The sequence below is a fragment of the Eschscholzia californica genome, unplaced genomic scaffold, assembly GCF_041429995.1.
Source record: "Eschscholzia californica isolate CP2 unplaced genomic scaffold, dmEscCali1.0.p SCAF_4, whole genome shotgun sequence".
NCBI classification, from domain to species: domain Eukaryota; kingdom Viridiplantae; phylum Streptophyta; class Magnoliopsida; order Ranunculales; family Papaveraceae; genus Eschscholzia; species Eschscholzia californica.
The window spans coordinates 15,000,623-15,015,847 of record NW_028238461.1 but is presented as its reverse complement, the minus strand read 5'-3'; the positions used below and the strand labels follow the sequence as shown (position 1 = coordinate 15,015,847).

At 33.4% G+C, this 15,225-nt stretch overlaps 1 protein-coding gene across 1 annotated transcript; it reads left to right on the top strand.

Annotated features, from left to right (window-relative positions):
* Positions 1-859: 859 nt before the first annotated feature.
* Positions 860-6,633, top strand: LOC147543074 (uncharacterized). Its single transcript, XM_086636171.1, has 14 exons — positions 860-917; positions 2,538-2,924; positions 3,023-3,085; positions 3,204-3,401; positions 3,800-3,868; positions 3,968-4,036; positions 4,136-4,204; positions 4,304-4,372; positions 4,472-4,540; positions 4,643-4,711; positions 4,810-4,896; positions 5,019-5,600; positions 5,703-5,875; positions 6,369-6,633. The coding sequence occupies exons 2-13, from the start codon at positions 2,564-2,566 to the stop codon at positions 5,837-5,839; spliced, it is 1,842 nt and encodes a 613-aa protein (XP_086492297.1). The 5' UTR covers positions 860-917; positions 2,538-2,563; the 3' UTR covers positions 5,840-5,875; positions 6,369-6,633.
* The last annotated feature ends 8,592 nt before the right edge of the window (positions 6,634-15,225 follow it).

Below are 15,225 nucleotides of genomic sequence, written 5' to 3'. Positions count from 1 at the left end.
TTTATTTATTGTTGTAAAGCCGCGTTCTTTTAAATTTCAAGTTGTAATTTATTTATTTTAAGTCTGAGGTCGTGATTTACTTTTGTATGTCTCATCTCTCATGTTATTAGTTGCTATGTAAAAAAAAATTAGTTTCCACAAAAAAAAAATTGTAAATGAAATTTCTGATTTAGTCAAAACCATGTAAAATATATTGGATTAAATTTCCTTATAAATGAAAAATTCTGGTTTACTCAAAAACATCGAAATTATTAGTTGCTATGTAATTTTATTAATTTTCCGCAAAATACATCAATCTAGGAGTCAATTCAATTCCTAATTCATAATATATTTGAAAGGTAAAAACAAAAAAATTCTCATTCCAAATTGCATACTCATATCTTTTTTCCACAAATGTGCCTTTTAAAGCCATTTATTAAACATATTATCCTAAATTATACCATTAATAATGTGAAAGAAAAGAGACAGAATTTCTTTAATCAAAATCCCAATCCCTAATTATTATTATCCCAAAGTAAATGAAGTAATAATAGAAAGATAGAAAAAAAAATATTTGGTGTTGGAATATTTTTATCCAACTCAGACTTACTAGACCAGCATCAAGAAATGAAATCTTTCCCCATATATAATAATATATATTTTATATATTGTAGAATTTTATTAAGGATTTTGCCTTAATTACACAACAGAAAATGATTAGACCCTAAATACACTATCAATTGCTAATAAACACCTAAATTTTATGGGTTTCCTTCTACATTTGTCGTTTGACAGAGAAATTGCCATTTGTCAATTTAATGTTTTTCTCTCTCCAAATGAAGAATAAAACTGCAAGAGTACTGAGAAAAAAAACTAGAGAGGGAAAGAAAGGGTTTGGGGATTAACATTGCTGCTGGTTTTGTTAGTTTCTTATACTGGTAAGCAAACACTACTCTGTTTTTTTTTTACTAATTTAATCCTATTTTTATTTAGGTTTTTGATTTATGTTTATATATTTGTTAATTGAATTAGTTTTTGTATAATTGAACTCATGAAATTTTTATTCTAATGGGACACATAAACTAGGGTTTATCATTTTTTTTTTCATTTTTTTTATACTATTGAATTTTTGCAAATTTTTCCATTTTTGTGGTTTAATCAAGTAAAAGTTTGCATCTTTTCTTAATTTTTAATCATAGTTTTAGAGTATAAATGCATGTTGGGTTTGATTATAGAGTTTGGGTTAATGCTAGAGATTCATTTTGACTGAGTTTTAGTAAGAATTAACAAGTCTTCATGAGTTAATCAAAGTCATTGGATGAACCAAAATGATGGATTTTTTCTCTATTTTTTTTCATTATTTTTGAAGTTTAAGTTTTGATATTTTTCTAGTAGATATCAATAAGGGTTTGCTAGATGAAATGGGTGAAATATAGATGAGTTTTTGTTTTATTTTAGTGAGTATCTTAGTTTATTAAACAATTCTTTTGCATGGATTGAAGCTTAAAGGATTTCAGCTTTCTCCTTTGTCCAAAAGCCGATTTACTTAGAGATTGAAAAAAGAGAGGCCAAAATTCCCTTAGGGATTCGGTTTTTGAACTTGTCTTTGATTTCATTGACTCGGGTTGACTGTCTAGATTTAGGCTTACGATTGACTGCATACTCGATAAGAACATAAGGATCACGTCTAGGGTTTGTTTTAAGATTTTTAAAGTACAAGTGTGAGTGATATAACGGTTTACGGGAGTGGCATCCATCCCACACCTTCTTAAACTATGACAAGTTAACCTTGTAAGTACGTATCTTTTATGCAACTGACTCTTAGATTATACACCATCATGTTGCCATATCTAAAAGCATCTTCTTGTCGTATAGTGGCCGCAATATTTGGATACATGTAAAAGATATACGTTTAAATGTTTTCTTTTTGTAATTGTCAACGTAATTTAAGGGGTAAGACACCGTGTCTCGAACCCGCAACCTCAAGGAGGAAACCAACTTGCGGTAATCACTCCAACTTAGGGTTGTCAGTACATTCTATCTCTAGAACACCATATGTTGTCTAGGGTTACAGAGCAACTGTTTTCTCTATAACCCATTACTCTTTCTCAAAATGGGTTAAACCTTAAAGTACCTTAAAGTGATCCGAAGTTGTTACAATGATTCTTAATGTAATGTATTTAAAACTAATCTTTTAGACGTTATCGTTTCTTTTAAATAAGCCCCTTGTTGTGAATCATTTTGACGGCTATTACTTTCTCTTTGCTTGTTATTCATGGTAAAAGTAACTCTAAATATTACTTTTATCAACATTGTCTTTAGATTGTTAGTGAATTAGAATATAAATCCTGCCTTTTGTAGTGGGTGCTTTCTTGTTTGGTAGGGGTATTTACTTTTCTAATATAACATTTTAGTTGTATCTAGATTTATAACTATTTGTTGGGTTTTATTGGAGATAATGTATATTAGTTCGGTCGCTGTCGTTACCTTTTCTATCAAGTACTTACTAGTGTACTCTATTTCAGTCCTTTCTTAATAAACTGCCATTTTAATGACAGTTGGAGAGAAAGATCAACATCAGAGTATGTCAACGGAGCGAAGCCTCACAACTTCTAATGGACAGAATGGATTAGTTGCCAGATCGGCACAAAAACGGTTGATGATACCTGATGTGAAGTGGGACCTAAGGAACAAACAATGGCAAGTTATTGGACCGGAGCAACATCAAGCTATACAAGAAAATGGTAACTTTCAGAATAATGAACTACGGATAAATCCAAGAAAACGAGAACGAAAACGAACAGTAACAGAAGATAGAACAGACCTCACACTCTCCAATGAGGGTCGAAAGTGGAGGACGGAAGATCATGTTGGAGGACTGAATCAGCTCTTGATACTTGCTGACTCCGCTGAATTAGTATCGAAATCTAGGGAGAAAGAAACCGGTATAAAGAGTAGTCCATATCTAGGTTTGTTCCCTTTTTTAACTTCAAATTTCTGTCCATTAGTGCTTATAATTGCTGTTGTTGCCATGTCGAAATAGGACCTCAAATCAACTCTGAAGTTCCGAACATGCAAAACGAGTCTACTACTCCGAAAGCTTCTGGTTGGTTCTCTACTTCATCGCCACGGAAATATCCACGACTTATCTTTTTTCCTATGGTATAACAATTATGAAGAAAAGCTTTTAATGGGATGTGTGCTGATATTTTAAATATTTTCAGATCAAACACATCCAGAGAACCCGCTTGATTCTTCACAAGGGAATCGTAACCGTGAAATCGAAAATACTGCTTTACTCTCACATGGAAAGAAGCGGCTGACAGATATTCGTCGCCTGATTCGCTCAAAAAGTCATCCATTGGGTCAAGACACCCAAGATCGGAATGCACTTGTTACTGTAAATCCAAACCCCGTTGCAGGTAACCTTCTACTTCTATCAAGCCCAGGAAAATGGATTTAAAATCGTATGCTACCCTAATCATTTAATCAACACTTCAACCAGCCGTTTCCTTTAAACGACAAGGACATATTTCTTTCCTAACGGTGCTACTTGGCTCGAATTTTATGGCCCGAAATCTGACGTGGCATGCTCTTTTCCAAATCCGGACATGCCACGCCATCCTCCGGGCAATACTCCGGCAAAAATCCCAGGCCATATAGCTCATTCCTTCTTTGCCACTTGAGCTATGCATGATGCACTTAATTTTCATCTTACCGTAATGGAGCCGTTAACTCTTATATTGAAGATCTATATGCAGGAAGTTAAGCTTGTTTATGTCACATTTGGTTTATACATAATAAAATGTCTTTTAAGCAGATAATCAAGATGCCGAAAAGGTGACTAATAACGTAAACCAAAATGCGATGGGACCTAAGGAGATCGAAGGTACCATCTAGTACAACTCTTATATTGAAGATCTATGCAGGAAGTTAAGCTTGTTTATGTCACATTTGGTTTATACATAATAAAATGCCTTTTAAGCAGATAATCAAGATGCCGAAAAGGTGACTAATAACTTAAACCAAAATACGATGGGACCTAAGGAGATCGAAGGTACCATCTAGTACAACTCTTATATTGAAGATCTATGCAGGAAGTTAAGCTTGTTTATGTCACATTTGGTTTATACATAATAAAATGCCTTTTAAGCAGATAATCAAGATGCCGAAAAGGTGACTAATAACGTAAACCAAAATGCGATGGGACCTAAGGAGATCGAAGGTACCATCTAGTACAACTCTTATATTGAAGATCTATGCAAGAAGTTAAGCTTGTTTATGTCACATTTGGTTTATACATAATAAAATGCCTCTTAAGCAGATAATCAAGATGCCGAAAAGGTGACTAATAACGTAAACCAAAATACGATGGGACCTAAGGAGATCGAAGGTACCATCTAGTACAACTCTTATATTGAAGATCTATGCAAGAAGTTAAGCTTGTTTATGTCACATTTGGTTTATACATAATAAAATGCCTTTTAAGCAGATAATCAAGATGCCGAAAAGGTGACTAATAACGTAAACCAAAATACGATGGGACCTAAGGAGATTGAAGGTACCATCTAGTACAACTCTTATATTGAAGATCTATATGCAGGAAGTTAAGCTTGTTTGTGTCAGATTTGGTTTATACATAATAAAATGCCTTTTCAAGCAGATAGTCAAAATGCCGAAAAGTTGACTAATAACATAAACCAAGATACGATGGGACCTAAGGAGATCGAAGGTACCATCTAGTGCTTTATTTCAAAGTTTAGCTACCACTAGCATTGTCTACTGGCGCTAACTCGGATCTTTTCTGGGGGTGCCTGTTATACATTTCAGCATTGCTAGCAAGATGTTATTCGCGAATGGTAGGTGAGATACAAGGAGGCGAAATACACAAGGAGGGCGACAACCGGACAAGATCCGGTAAATTTTAATTGGATATCCATTGAAAAATTAAATAGCCTTGTTTTTTCGCCATTTATTGGAGCAATATTCGATAATTGAAAAGATAATTTCGTTTAACATTTTAATGTTATCATTTGCAGCTCAAGGAGGAAACCAACAAATAGAAATCGTAAGAGAACAATCAAGCTTGACTAGAGCGCTTCAAATATTTCGCGAAAACCAATATACCATGCCACTTCGTGTATCTGCTCATCCTCGTCCCGTTCAAAATATCAGTGCTTCGCTGATGAAAAGCGATCGTATATTACTTGCACGTCAAAGACGAATGATAAGGTTCCACCTGCGGAAAAAACAGGCTGGCGAAAAACGGGCCCGTAATGTACAACAAAGATCTCTTATTTCTGGCACTCAACAAATGAATGATCCTACGCTCAAATGCGGGCCAGAAAAAAAACAGGCCAGTAATGTACAACAGAGTTCTCTTATTTCTTGTACTCAAACGAAACAAATGAATGCTCCTGGGCAAGATTGGTCAAGCCCACCGGGTTCTCAAAACTGGAATCCGTCGGAAGCTGAGAGAAAGAGATTGTCTCAGGATGTCTGTAAGCCTTTACAGAGTATCAGGCCAAGTACGGAGAATCATGTTATTGGAAGACCACAAGATCCGGACAAAGTGCAAGCTACTAATGACCCCCTGAACACTACCGCTATTGATTTTCGAGGTAAGCTTTCTACACGGTCGGATACCGCTTCAAAACTATCGAATATTATTATGCCGTTGAAATACCGTTTTTCAATTGACATGATTAAGTAATGTGAATCAGAGCAACCTACGGAGCAGCAAAATAACGAATCACTTAAAACTAATACAGAGGAGATCACATCAGTGAAACGAACCCGCGTAATTCATTTGAAACGTCAAGCTCGACTAAGAGGTTCAGTTAGTGAAAACGGGGAATGAGCGAAAATTCCCTATTGAGTCACCCAATAGACGAAGGTACAGATTTTTTTCACTTATATCATATAGATTCTTGTTCTTTCAATATCCCCGTACATAATAAAGCTCTATATAAATGTAAATATATTTATATTCTTAAAATCATAAAATACGGTTATTTTCTCTATTTAATATCTATTACGTACCATTAGTTAGTCAAGTAACTCAACTAATATAGTAATAGAATGAATTTATATTGGAAAAGGAGTGTCCAAAATGTACAAGAAATAGGTCCTTTTAGAGTGGTGGTGGTGGTGGTGGTGGTGGTGGTGGTGGTGGTGGTGGTGGTGTGGTTACAACACCGGGTTTAACGACATTGACGTTCCTTCTTCCGTGTTCGAGTTAGGGGATCTAGTTGCAGTCGAACCAAAATTATCTAGCAATTAACCTCTACCTTCGTCTTTTTCGTGTTTGGGGCCGTGTTCTAAGGGCTTGATGAGCATTAGTTACGAAAATTAACCAAAGGTTTTAACTTGTTGAATTTGCATTACAGGAAATAGGATTGGAGGTCAATATCATCTGGGGTTTCTCGTCTGCAGATAGACTTCACAAGTTTCTCTCTCAGCCACATTCTCATTCTTCACATGAGCAGTTTGGGCAATGAACTAAAAATTCTTCTTTTCTTTAAGTTTTATTTGGAACATCAAATGTTTTAGTGTTATTCAGACTGGGTCGTCAAATACCCAAATTTGGTTAAATAATTTTATTGACATTGTTTTATGATTCAAGCATTATTAGGTCATTATTTTTTTTCTTCATCTTTCTAGTTTTCTGCAGTTTTAAAATATGCTAGCTGCACAAAGGTGTTAAATTGAGGTGTAGGTTGGCGAGACACGACCAATAAAACGTAAAGCTTGAAAGGTGGTGATTCAAGATTAGAACTAAACTAAGAAAAGTGAAGTGCAAAATGGAAAAATAAATCCATATGTTGTCAAATCAAACTATGTGAGTCAAGCACATCAAATAGTGAATCAAACACCCTTTTTTTTATCAATAGCCAAGTAGTTCTAAAAGTTGTTCTTCTTCACTCTATCTAGAACTTGAATCCTTCAATCACAACCCTTGGAGACCCCTAGAAAAGCTTTAGGTTAACCCTTGGTGAAGCCAAGAAGATGGAAGAAGGATTAGAGAAAAAATAAGATGGTTCTAAATACAGTCGATGGGATAATAGTCCAAAATAATATCTTAAAAAGGTTTAGGATCCTATCTTGTCAAAAAAAAAAGGTTTTTAGTCTTTTAGGTAATAGGTTTTTAGTCTTTTAGGTGTGTGGGCCATAGTACCCTCGTCAAACAAAATACATTTACATTACCCATTAAATCCCAATCAAATTCGAGCCCAAAATTAGGATAGAGTCCATCGGTATATAGACCAAAATAATGTTCAAAATGGATTTAGGGTCCAATCTTGTCAAAAAATAGATTTTTAGTCCTTTTGCTCTTGGGTCTAAAAACCCTTACTATCTATACAACAATTCCATCCGTGTCCCAAACCATTTTCGCGAGATTTTAAATTGTGGGGTCGGATCGAAAATTCCAACGACTTAATTAACCGTGAATTTGGGATAAATTATAAGAAACAAAATCAAAAGTTTCCCAAAACGAAACGTTTCCAAAAATCCTAACCTAAATCTTCGAAACGCCATTACCAGAAACTAATCAAACGCTGAAAAGAAGGAAATCAAATTTGAGCGTTATTTGAGGGATTTATTAGCAAAAAACGGATAGAAACAAATCATAATTTCTCTCTCCTCTAAACAGATTAGGAAATCAATTTTTCTCTCTCTTCTTACAAATTTGGACCAAATCAATTGTCTCTATCTTACTATATATTTTTTTTTTTTATTCAAATCAATTTTCTCTCACTAAACTTTCAGATTTGGAAAGAGTATATTTTCTGGGATCAATTTAGCGTGATTTGGGGGTTAATATACAAAACTTATATATCACTTTCTCTCACTTAATTTTCAGATTTGGAAATAGTATATTTTTCTAGGAACATTACAACAACATTTGTTTTCGTTTTTACTCATACATAAATACACATCGAATACAAATTATGAAACAAATACGTAAATTATGTGTTATTTATGACGAGGAAACCAACATTTGTCATGTATACAACGTATTTTATCAGCTGTATGTGTGTCATGTTCAATAAATTACACATAATTTCTTTTACATTACACATCGTTTACATTCTGTTACAAAAAAATCGTTTACACTATATTGTCGAAGAACATATGTAGTCTTGAGCAGGACAAACAACATTTACACTATATTGTCGAAGAGCATATCCAAATGCTTTTGCACCACCAGGAAACAAATGACCAACTCCAGTAAATATTTTATCCCAACCATCAGATTTTAGTTTTGTGGTCTTACTTAGATTGGATGATTCTGTAGGAAATTCCATAAGTAACAGCAAAACTACACAAAAAAAAAACATATACATTTGTCAGCAAAACATATAATTTACTAGAAACGACATGCATAATGAAATAAATTATGCATACTGTTTGTTAAACTTCATAATGTGTTAGGAGACAAACATAACTTTAGTTTGAATCACAAGGTCACTGTTATGTGAAAAAAAATATGTATAATGTGCAATAAATTACATACAATTTTTGGAACATTTATTGTACTATAAACGGCAACTGTTTTGGGGAAAAAGTACGTGTAATGTTGAATAAATTATATATAATTTATGCAGATTTATAAGATGTTTTTAATATTATTTATAAAGTATGTATAATTTGTAACAAAATACATATATTTTACATTCTGTTATAGAAACATCGTACAGAAGATGTTTGCGTTATGTATGTGTTATGTTCAGTAAACATCATGTAATGTCGTGTAAATTATATATCGTTTACATTCTGTTACAACCAAATCGTACTAAATCTACTCTGGATAAAAAATGATATGTAATTTGTTGTAAACGATCCGTAATTTATTTTAAATTATATATCGTTTGCATTCAGTTATAACAAATCATACGAGATCTTCTCTGCATCAAAAATTGTACGGAAACCTTGATGAAGATTTGAAAAAATGATCTAAAATCAAAATCTATAACCTAAAACTACTAAAAAGTAACAAAATACATAGAGACAAACACTTCTTAATCGAATAAAATGAATTGTAAAGACGGATTTAACATTAACATCATAAAATCGGTTATGAATCTTAGAGAGAGAAAATATTGAATAATGATGAAGATTTGATTAGATGATAGAGAGAGAAATTTTATTATAATGAAATCCATGAACAAAGTTAAAGATGAAGATGAAAAACATTAAACAGAAAAGAAGAAACCAAACCCTTAAAAATTACCTGAAAAGCAATATTAAATCTGATTTAATGGAGGTGTTCACAGCTACTCTAATGAAGATGAAACAAGCTTTCTGAGTTTAATGGAGGTTTTGTTATGTGAATCGGATTTAGAGAGAGAAAATAAAGAGGTTCGGTTACTAAAAATAATGAAGCTAACCTTACTTTGTTTAGAAACGTGATTGGAGAGAGAATGTGGGAGATAAAAGTGGAAGAAGATATTTATGGATTTTGAAGATAAATCAGTTATAATATATGAGGAAGGTTAGATTAGGAATTATGATTTATTTGGTATTCTAGGGATTTGTGTTTTCTCTCTAGATGAGACCAAATGGACGAGATATCCATTTATATTATTATTTTGGTTTTAAATAGGACCCGTTTTTTGAGTTATAAACTCAAAAATTAATTAGGATAGTCCTTTCACTTTCCAAAACCACCCCCATTAATACTCAAATCCACACCCCCATTAAATACCCAAATCCTCTCATTTAAGAAACAAAATAACTTTTTTCTTCTCTCTTTTTCCCTCTCCCTCACTCTATTTCTCTCCCCAAACAGTTGTCGATCCATCACCCTCACTTGAAGATCTTAGTCTCTCATCATCTCCATCTGCTTATTTCATGATTTGTGGTGGGAGTCGATCTATATACAAGTTTTCATGTAAAACAAGGGTTTAGAGTTTTGGAACACCATTCTTTTTCAAGCGAAAATGGATTTTGATTTGGATATCTCTGTTTTTTCATTAGTTTAGGGTTCTTGTGATTCTCTGTATTACACAACATGTGTTTTCTTCTTGTTTTGTTATTTTGATTCAGATTTTTCAGATTTGCTTCTTGTTTTGTGTTTTGGGGTTTGACAAAACAATGTATGTTTTTTAAAATACATTTGTTGTTTTTATTGTAATAACGAAAAATGTTCGTGTGAGTAGAAAGAGTTTATGTGTATGAAAAAATACATTTTTTTACTACAAATGATATATTTTTATCAATGAATAGTATGTGAAACTCGTATTTTAGGGAAGTTTTATAAGGCCTCCCCAATTTTGGTAAAAGGCCTCCCCATGAACCATTTTACTTTGTAAATTATGATTTAGGGCCTTTTAACAAAAATGAGGGGGCCCTATAAAATTTCCCTATATTTTATTTTCAAAACATTATTACTCAGTTAAAATAGATAAAAGTGATTTTACAATATTTTTTGTTAGCTTAGAACAGATGCAAAAATGTTTTGTAAAATACATTATATACAATTTTTAATAAATAAATGATCAAAATTGTTAGTCTTATGAGGAGCATTCTTTGAAATTTCATTTGAAAAACAAGTAATGTATTATGATTAATGTGTTTTTAACTTCTTATTTTTGTTTCATTCTCAATAGCTCTGGGTATGCATGCACACTGATCTGTACAATAAGAGCCCAAGACATGCTGATACATACAGAAGGTTTGTGAGATGGTCAGTTGATGACTTGTTTTCGAAGTCTGGATGAGAGATCTGGTAGGTCTTGAACCAGAAAATGTATATATTGATGGAATCAGTACATGTTTTGTATTAGAAATAACACATATTGATTGAATTTTTTTCACCTAAATATATTGTTCATTGTAAATAATGTATATTACTTAACAGAAAATACATTTTGGTACTGTTTTTGTTTAACACAATATATAAATAATATGTTATTTATAAGATATTTTACATCTTCACTGAATATATCCATTAATATTATTCATTTGATACAGGCAAGTGAGAGAGTTGTTGATGAAGAAAGTGAACACGAAATAAATTTGTTAAAGTAGGTGGTTCTTGATTAAACTCGCGATTGAAGTTCATCGTCTCCATTATATGCATACGAATTGCATCCAACATCGTTGTAATTGGAAGTACCCTAGCGTGTCCAATCTGGTTGTTCAATGACTCTGATAGTTATGGAGATATAACAGAGTACCTATGTAACAATAATAAATTAATAACTTTTTTAGGATTTATCTTAAATGTGCACATGTAGAAATTGTGATATGCCCAATAGGAATAATGTTTTCTTATTCATAAATAAGTATAATTTATGCAAGGTCGTGGCTGACAATTTTGGGGCCCAGTGCCAAACTTTAATGGAAGCCATTTTACAAAAATTCGAGTTAAAAAATTTTTTTACACGCGAAGTAACAAGCACAAATTTGAAATAATTTACCTGAAAACGTTATAATAAATCATTGATGAACCAAATTAATGGTGTGTTCTGTGATTGTCCTAACTAAATAAAAGTCTTCTAATTTGTACAAAATTTTAAAAAATTAGAATTTCGATTTTTCTTTTCCAAGGTTTAGAAAGATAGATTGAAGAAAAAAATTATCGAAAGACAGATTGAAGAAAAAATTAAAAAAATGCTTCTTGTGGGAGATGAACCCATGACCTAGTGTGCCCAAACCAATCAACCTTACCAACTGAGCTAGGATCCATCTAGTGCTTTACAATCAATCTTCTTTCTTTATATACGCTTAATTAGACAAAGAAGTAATGGGCCCCTAGTGGTGGTGGGCCCAGTGTGGGCGCCCTGCCCGCACTGGCCCATCCACGGGCCTGAATTTATGAACAATTCTCTATAATTGGAAAACATGTTTTGTTTTTTAAATGTAAGAATGATAATTATATGCTGAAATATGAAAATATAAAACTTCACCAATAAATAACGCGTTATTTAAGAAGCAAAACAAGAATCAGAGAACAAATTGTGTACTGCAACAACATAATAATCGTGAAACAAATATGTGTTTTTTTCTATAAAAAACAGGTTATGTTTTGTAAAAATGTTGTATTTCAAGATCTGATAACAAATTAGCTCATAATTAAAAACTCTGGAGACAGTATACGGATGATGAAGAAGATGGAGGAAATGAATTATGAAAATAACGATTTTAATAAAAAAAAAAAAAATATGGGAGATGATGAAAAAAATTGGAAGATGAAGAAGATGATGCGTTTTAGAGAGAGAAACTAAAAATAATAAATAACTTACTCGATTACAAACTGATGAAGGAATGTCTCTATTTGATGAAGATGATGAACAAGAACGATGAAGATGAAACAAAGACGACTTCTCTAATTAGTTGGAGATCGCTATGAGAATGGATTTCGATTTCTGATAGATAAATGGAATAACCGACGATGGAGAGCTTCTCGGTTTTGCTTCTTACACAGAAAACGATGATAGAGATACAAAGATGGAGAAATAATAGTGGTTTTCGGTGGTGGAACGATGATTATTTTAGGTGATGGAGAAACGGTGATGTAGAAACAATGGTGGTTTTCGGATTTGAAGATGATGAAGAAACGAACAGTTATGGAAGAGGTTTTAAGATATAGATAGAGAAAGAAAGAGGGTTTCTGTTATGGAAGAGAGACGATTGGAAAAAAGAAAAATCAGAGAGAAAAAAAGGAAGAGAATTTTGGAGATGTTTCTCAAAAGTGGGTATTATATACAAGGTTATAAAGGGTATTATGAAAAATTATAAATCACAGAGATTTGTGTTTTCTATGGAGATGGGTCCATTTGGACTAGATATTCATTATAAATATTATGTTGGTTTCAAACTCTTTACTAATATTAGGGTGGACTAAATGTGGGTTTAGGTGTAGATTTTTTGACCAAAAACCCAAATGTTTTTTTAAATGTCGGTGCCATCGACGCGGGACGGTCTGGGATGCTCTCGTCCCTATTGCGTCCTGGACTCTCGTTCCTTGTCGTCTGAGACTTGGCCCAACTTCATCACTAGCTATGTTCCTTGTGTCGTCCCTAGTGGTTTAGCTTGTCTTTTGTATGCTCTGGGCGAGAGTTAGAAATGGTTGGTCGGACCTTTAGTGCAAACTGTCCGACCATCTGATCCTTCTCTCTCCTCTCTTGCTTGCTCTTTCCTCCTTTTAAAACACAAAACCTAACTTAAAGAAGATGATGAATATTGTCTGTTTTCTTTATTTCTTCGTTCTTTCCATAATTCCCTTAGCCATTTTTCATATTCACTTTTCTAAGTTTTTAAAAGGAACAAAGTACCTCTAGGACTATTTGTCTTATCTTTTCTTCTAACTTTCCGTTGTGATATATATATAAAAGACCAAAATGCCCCCAAGACTCTTTTATCTGTTTCTTCTTATGATTTCGCCCATGTTTTTTCCCCCTTAGTTCCTCCGACTCTTTTGCTTTATTTTTTCTTCAAATCTGCCCCTAGGGTTCTTTTCTCTCTTTCATTTTGCCTGAAAACCAAAATACCGCTAGCACTCATTTTGCCATCTTGACTCTCTTTTTTATTTTCCTAAAGTCTGAAATGACCAAATCGCCCTTAGTTTTTCTGATTGCTCTCTTGTTTCTTCATAAGTTTACAATGACCAAATTGTCTTTGGGTATTTCTTTTGCTTCTCATGTGTGACACTCTAAGGGAGGTCTGGGGATGGCCCAATGAGGCCAGTGCACCCGCACTGCCCCCCCCCCCCCCCCCCACCACCACAAGGGGATCATTTAGTGCCTTACCCATTCTCTAGTTCAACATATTTAGGAAAGAAGAGTAACTTCATTGTAGTGGATCGGTACTAGCTCATCTGGTAAGTTGTTTGGTTTGTGCATAATAGGTCTTGGGTTCAACTCCCAGTCTCCCATTAAAAGCATTTTTTCAATATTTTTGTAAGTTGTAACACCCAACTCTCTCACTCTTTCTAGACTTCTTCCACTTTCAAATCTTTTTGTAATCTTTTTTTCTTAACAACTTTTCTCTATCACTCTATCGTTCGAAACTTTAATTTCAAATTATGTGAAAAAGAAAAACTGAAGCTCTAATTTTTGTAAAGTCCTATAAAATTGGGGGATTTTTATGTGGTTAGGACAACCACAAAGCAACACCATTCGTTTGAGTTTATCAATGACTTATTATAACGTTTTAAGCTAATTATTTCAAATTTGTGCTTATTATTTCGCGCGTAAATTTTTTTTTACTTCGAATTTGTATAAAAGAGTCCCGATTGGAATTTGGCATGAGGCCCAAAAATTGTCAGCCACGACCTGCTGTAAGGTCTTGTTCACCATTTTTTTCTTCTTTTCATTCCATTCTGCCCTTCCTTGTCAAGTTCAGATGAAAAGTGATGTTTTGCTCCGTTATATTCTGATATATTTGCCTAGTTTCGTGTGTGCCGCCAACGATGAACACACACATAATTTATTAAGAATTTGACATAAACCTTACTAACTCACGTAATTCACATTGCAGTTTGTAATCATCCAAGTCAAAACTAATGGGTAATGAATGGAGAAGAGTTAGACATTACATTCTTAGTTATTAGAGTACCGTTTTTTCCATATGATGTTATTCTCATACTTTTGAATTTGATGCACGTTGGATGCAAAGATTGCTAGTCTAAAGAAACTACTTCACCAATCTCTTAGAATCAAAGAGATTGGAGGTTGGAGTTAATGACTTCAAATAACTGGAAAAATGTTGCAAACGAGTGGGATGAAAAGAGTTTTTGGAGAATTCCATTCGTTTTATAAAGTTGTAAATTTTTCGTATTAAATGCAGTATAGGTTTCAGGAAGTTTCTGATTAGTTAAGGCGATCCAACAAACTTTGCTTTAATTTGGAGACAATTTTAGAAATATTTCCAGTTGACGAGAGGGACTGGAAGTGTAAGAAATGGATTCATTTAGGTTGGGTTTGTGTTTTGGTTGTAGTATTTGCTCCAATTGTGACACACCCAACTTTTGGAATCTCGAGGCTCTCGTTACTAGCTAATTGTATTCGATTACTCTAGCTAGTAAAGACAAGAAAAGTCGGTCCTCGTCAGATTTAGAAGAGAAATAATCCCCTCTTTCTTCATTTGATTGAGATGCACCTGTGATCGACAACGGAATGATAAGATGTTGGTTAATGTGTGGGGCCAAAAGGTCATGTTGGTCACACTCGGGGGTCTAAAAGGAATTAACCTTGTTTTCTTGCAAAAACCCACTCATTTTTGTGACAGACTGATGGC

What these genes read in the sequence shown, in the direction of transcription:
- LOC147543074 (XM_086636171.1), top strand. Translation starts at nt 2,564, where the DNA reads ATGTCAACGGAGCGAAGCCTCACAACTTCTAATGGACAGAATGGATTA. An exon ending in GGGACCTAAGGAGATCGAAG is followed by an intron (nt 3,869 to 3,967) that starts GTACCATCTAGT and finishes CCTTTTAAGCAG; the next exon opens with ATAATCAAGATGCCGAAAAG. An exon ending in GGGACCTAAGGAGATTGAAG is followed by an intron (nt 4,541 to 4,642) that starts GTACCATCTAGT and finishes CTTTTCAAGCAG; the next exon opens with ATAGTCAAAATGCCGAAAAG.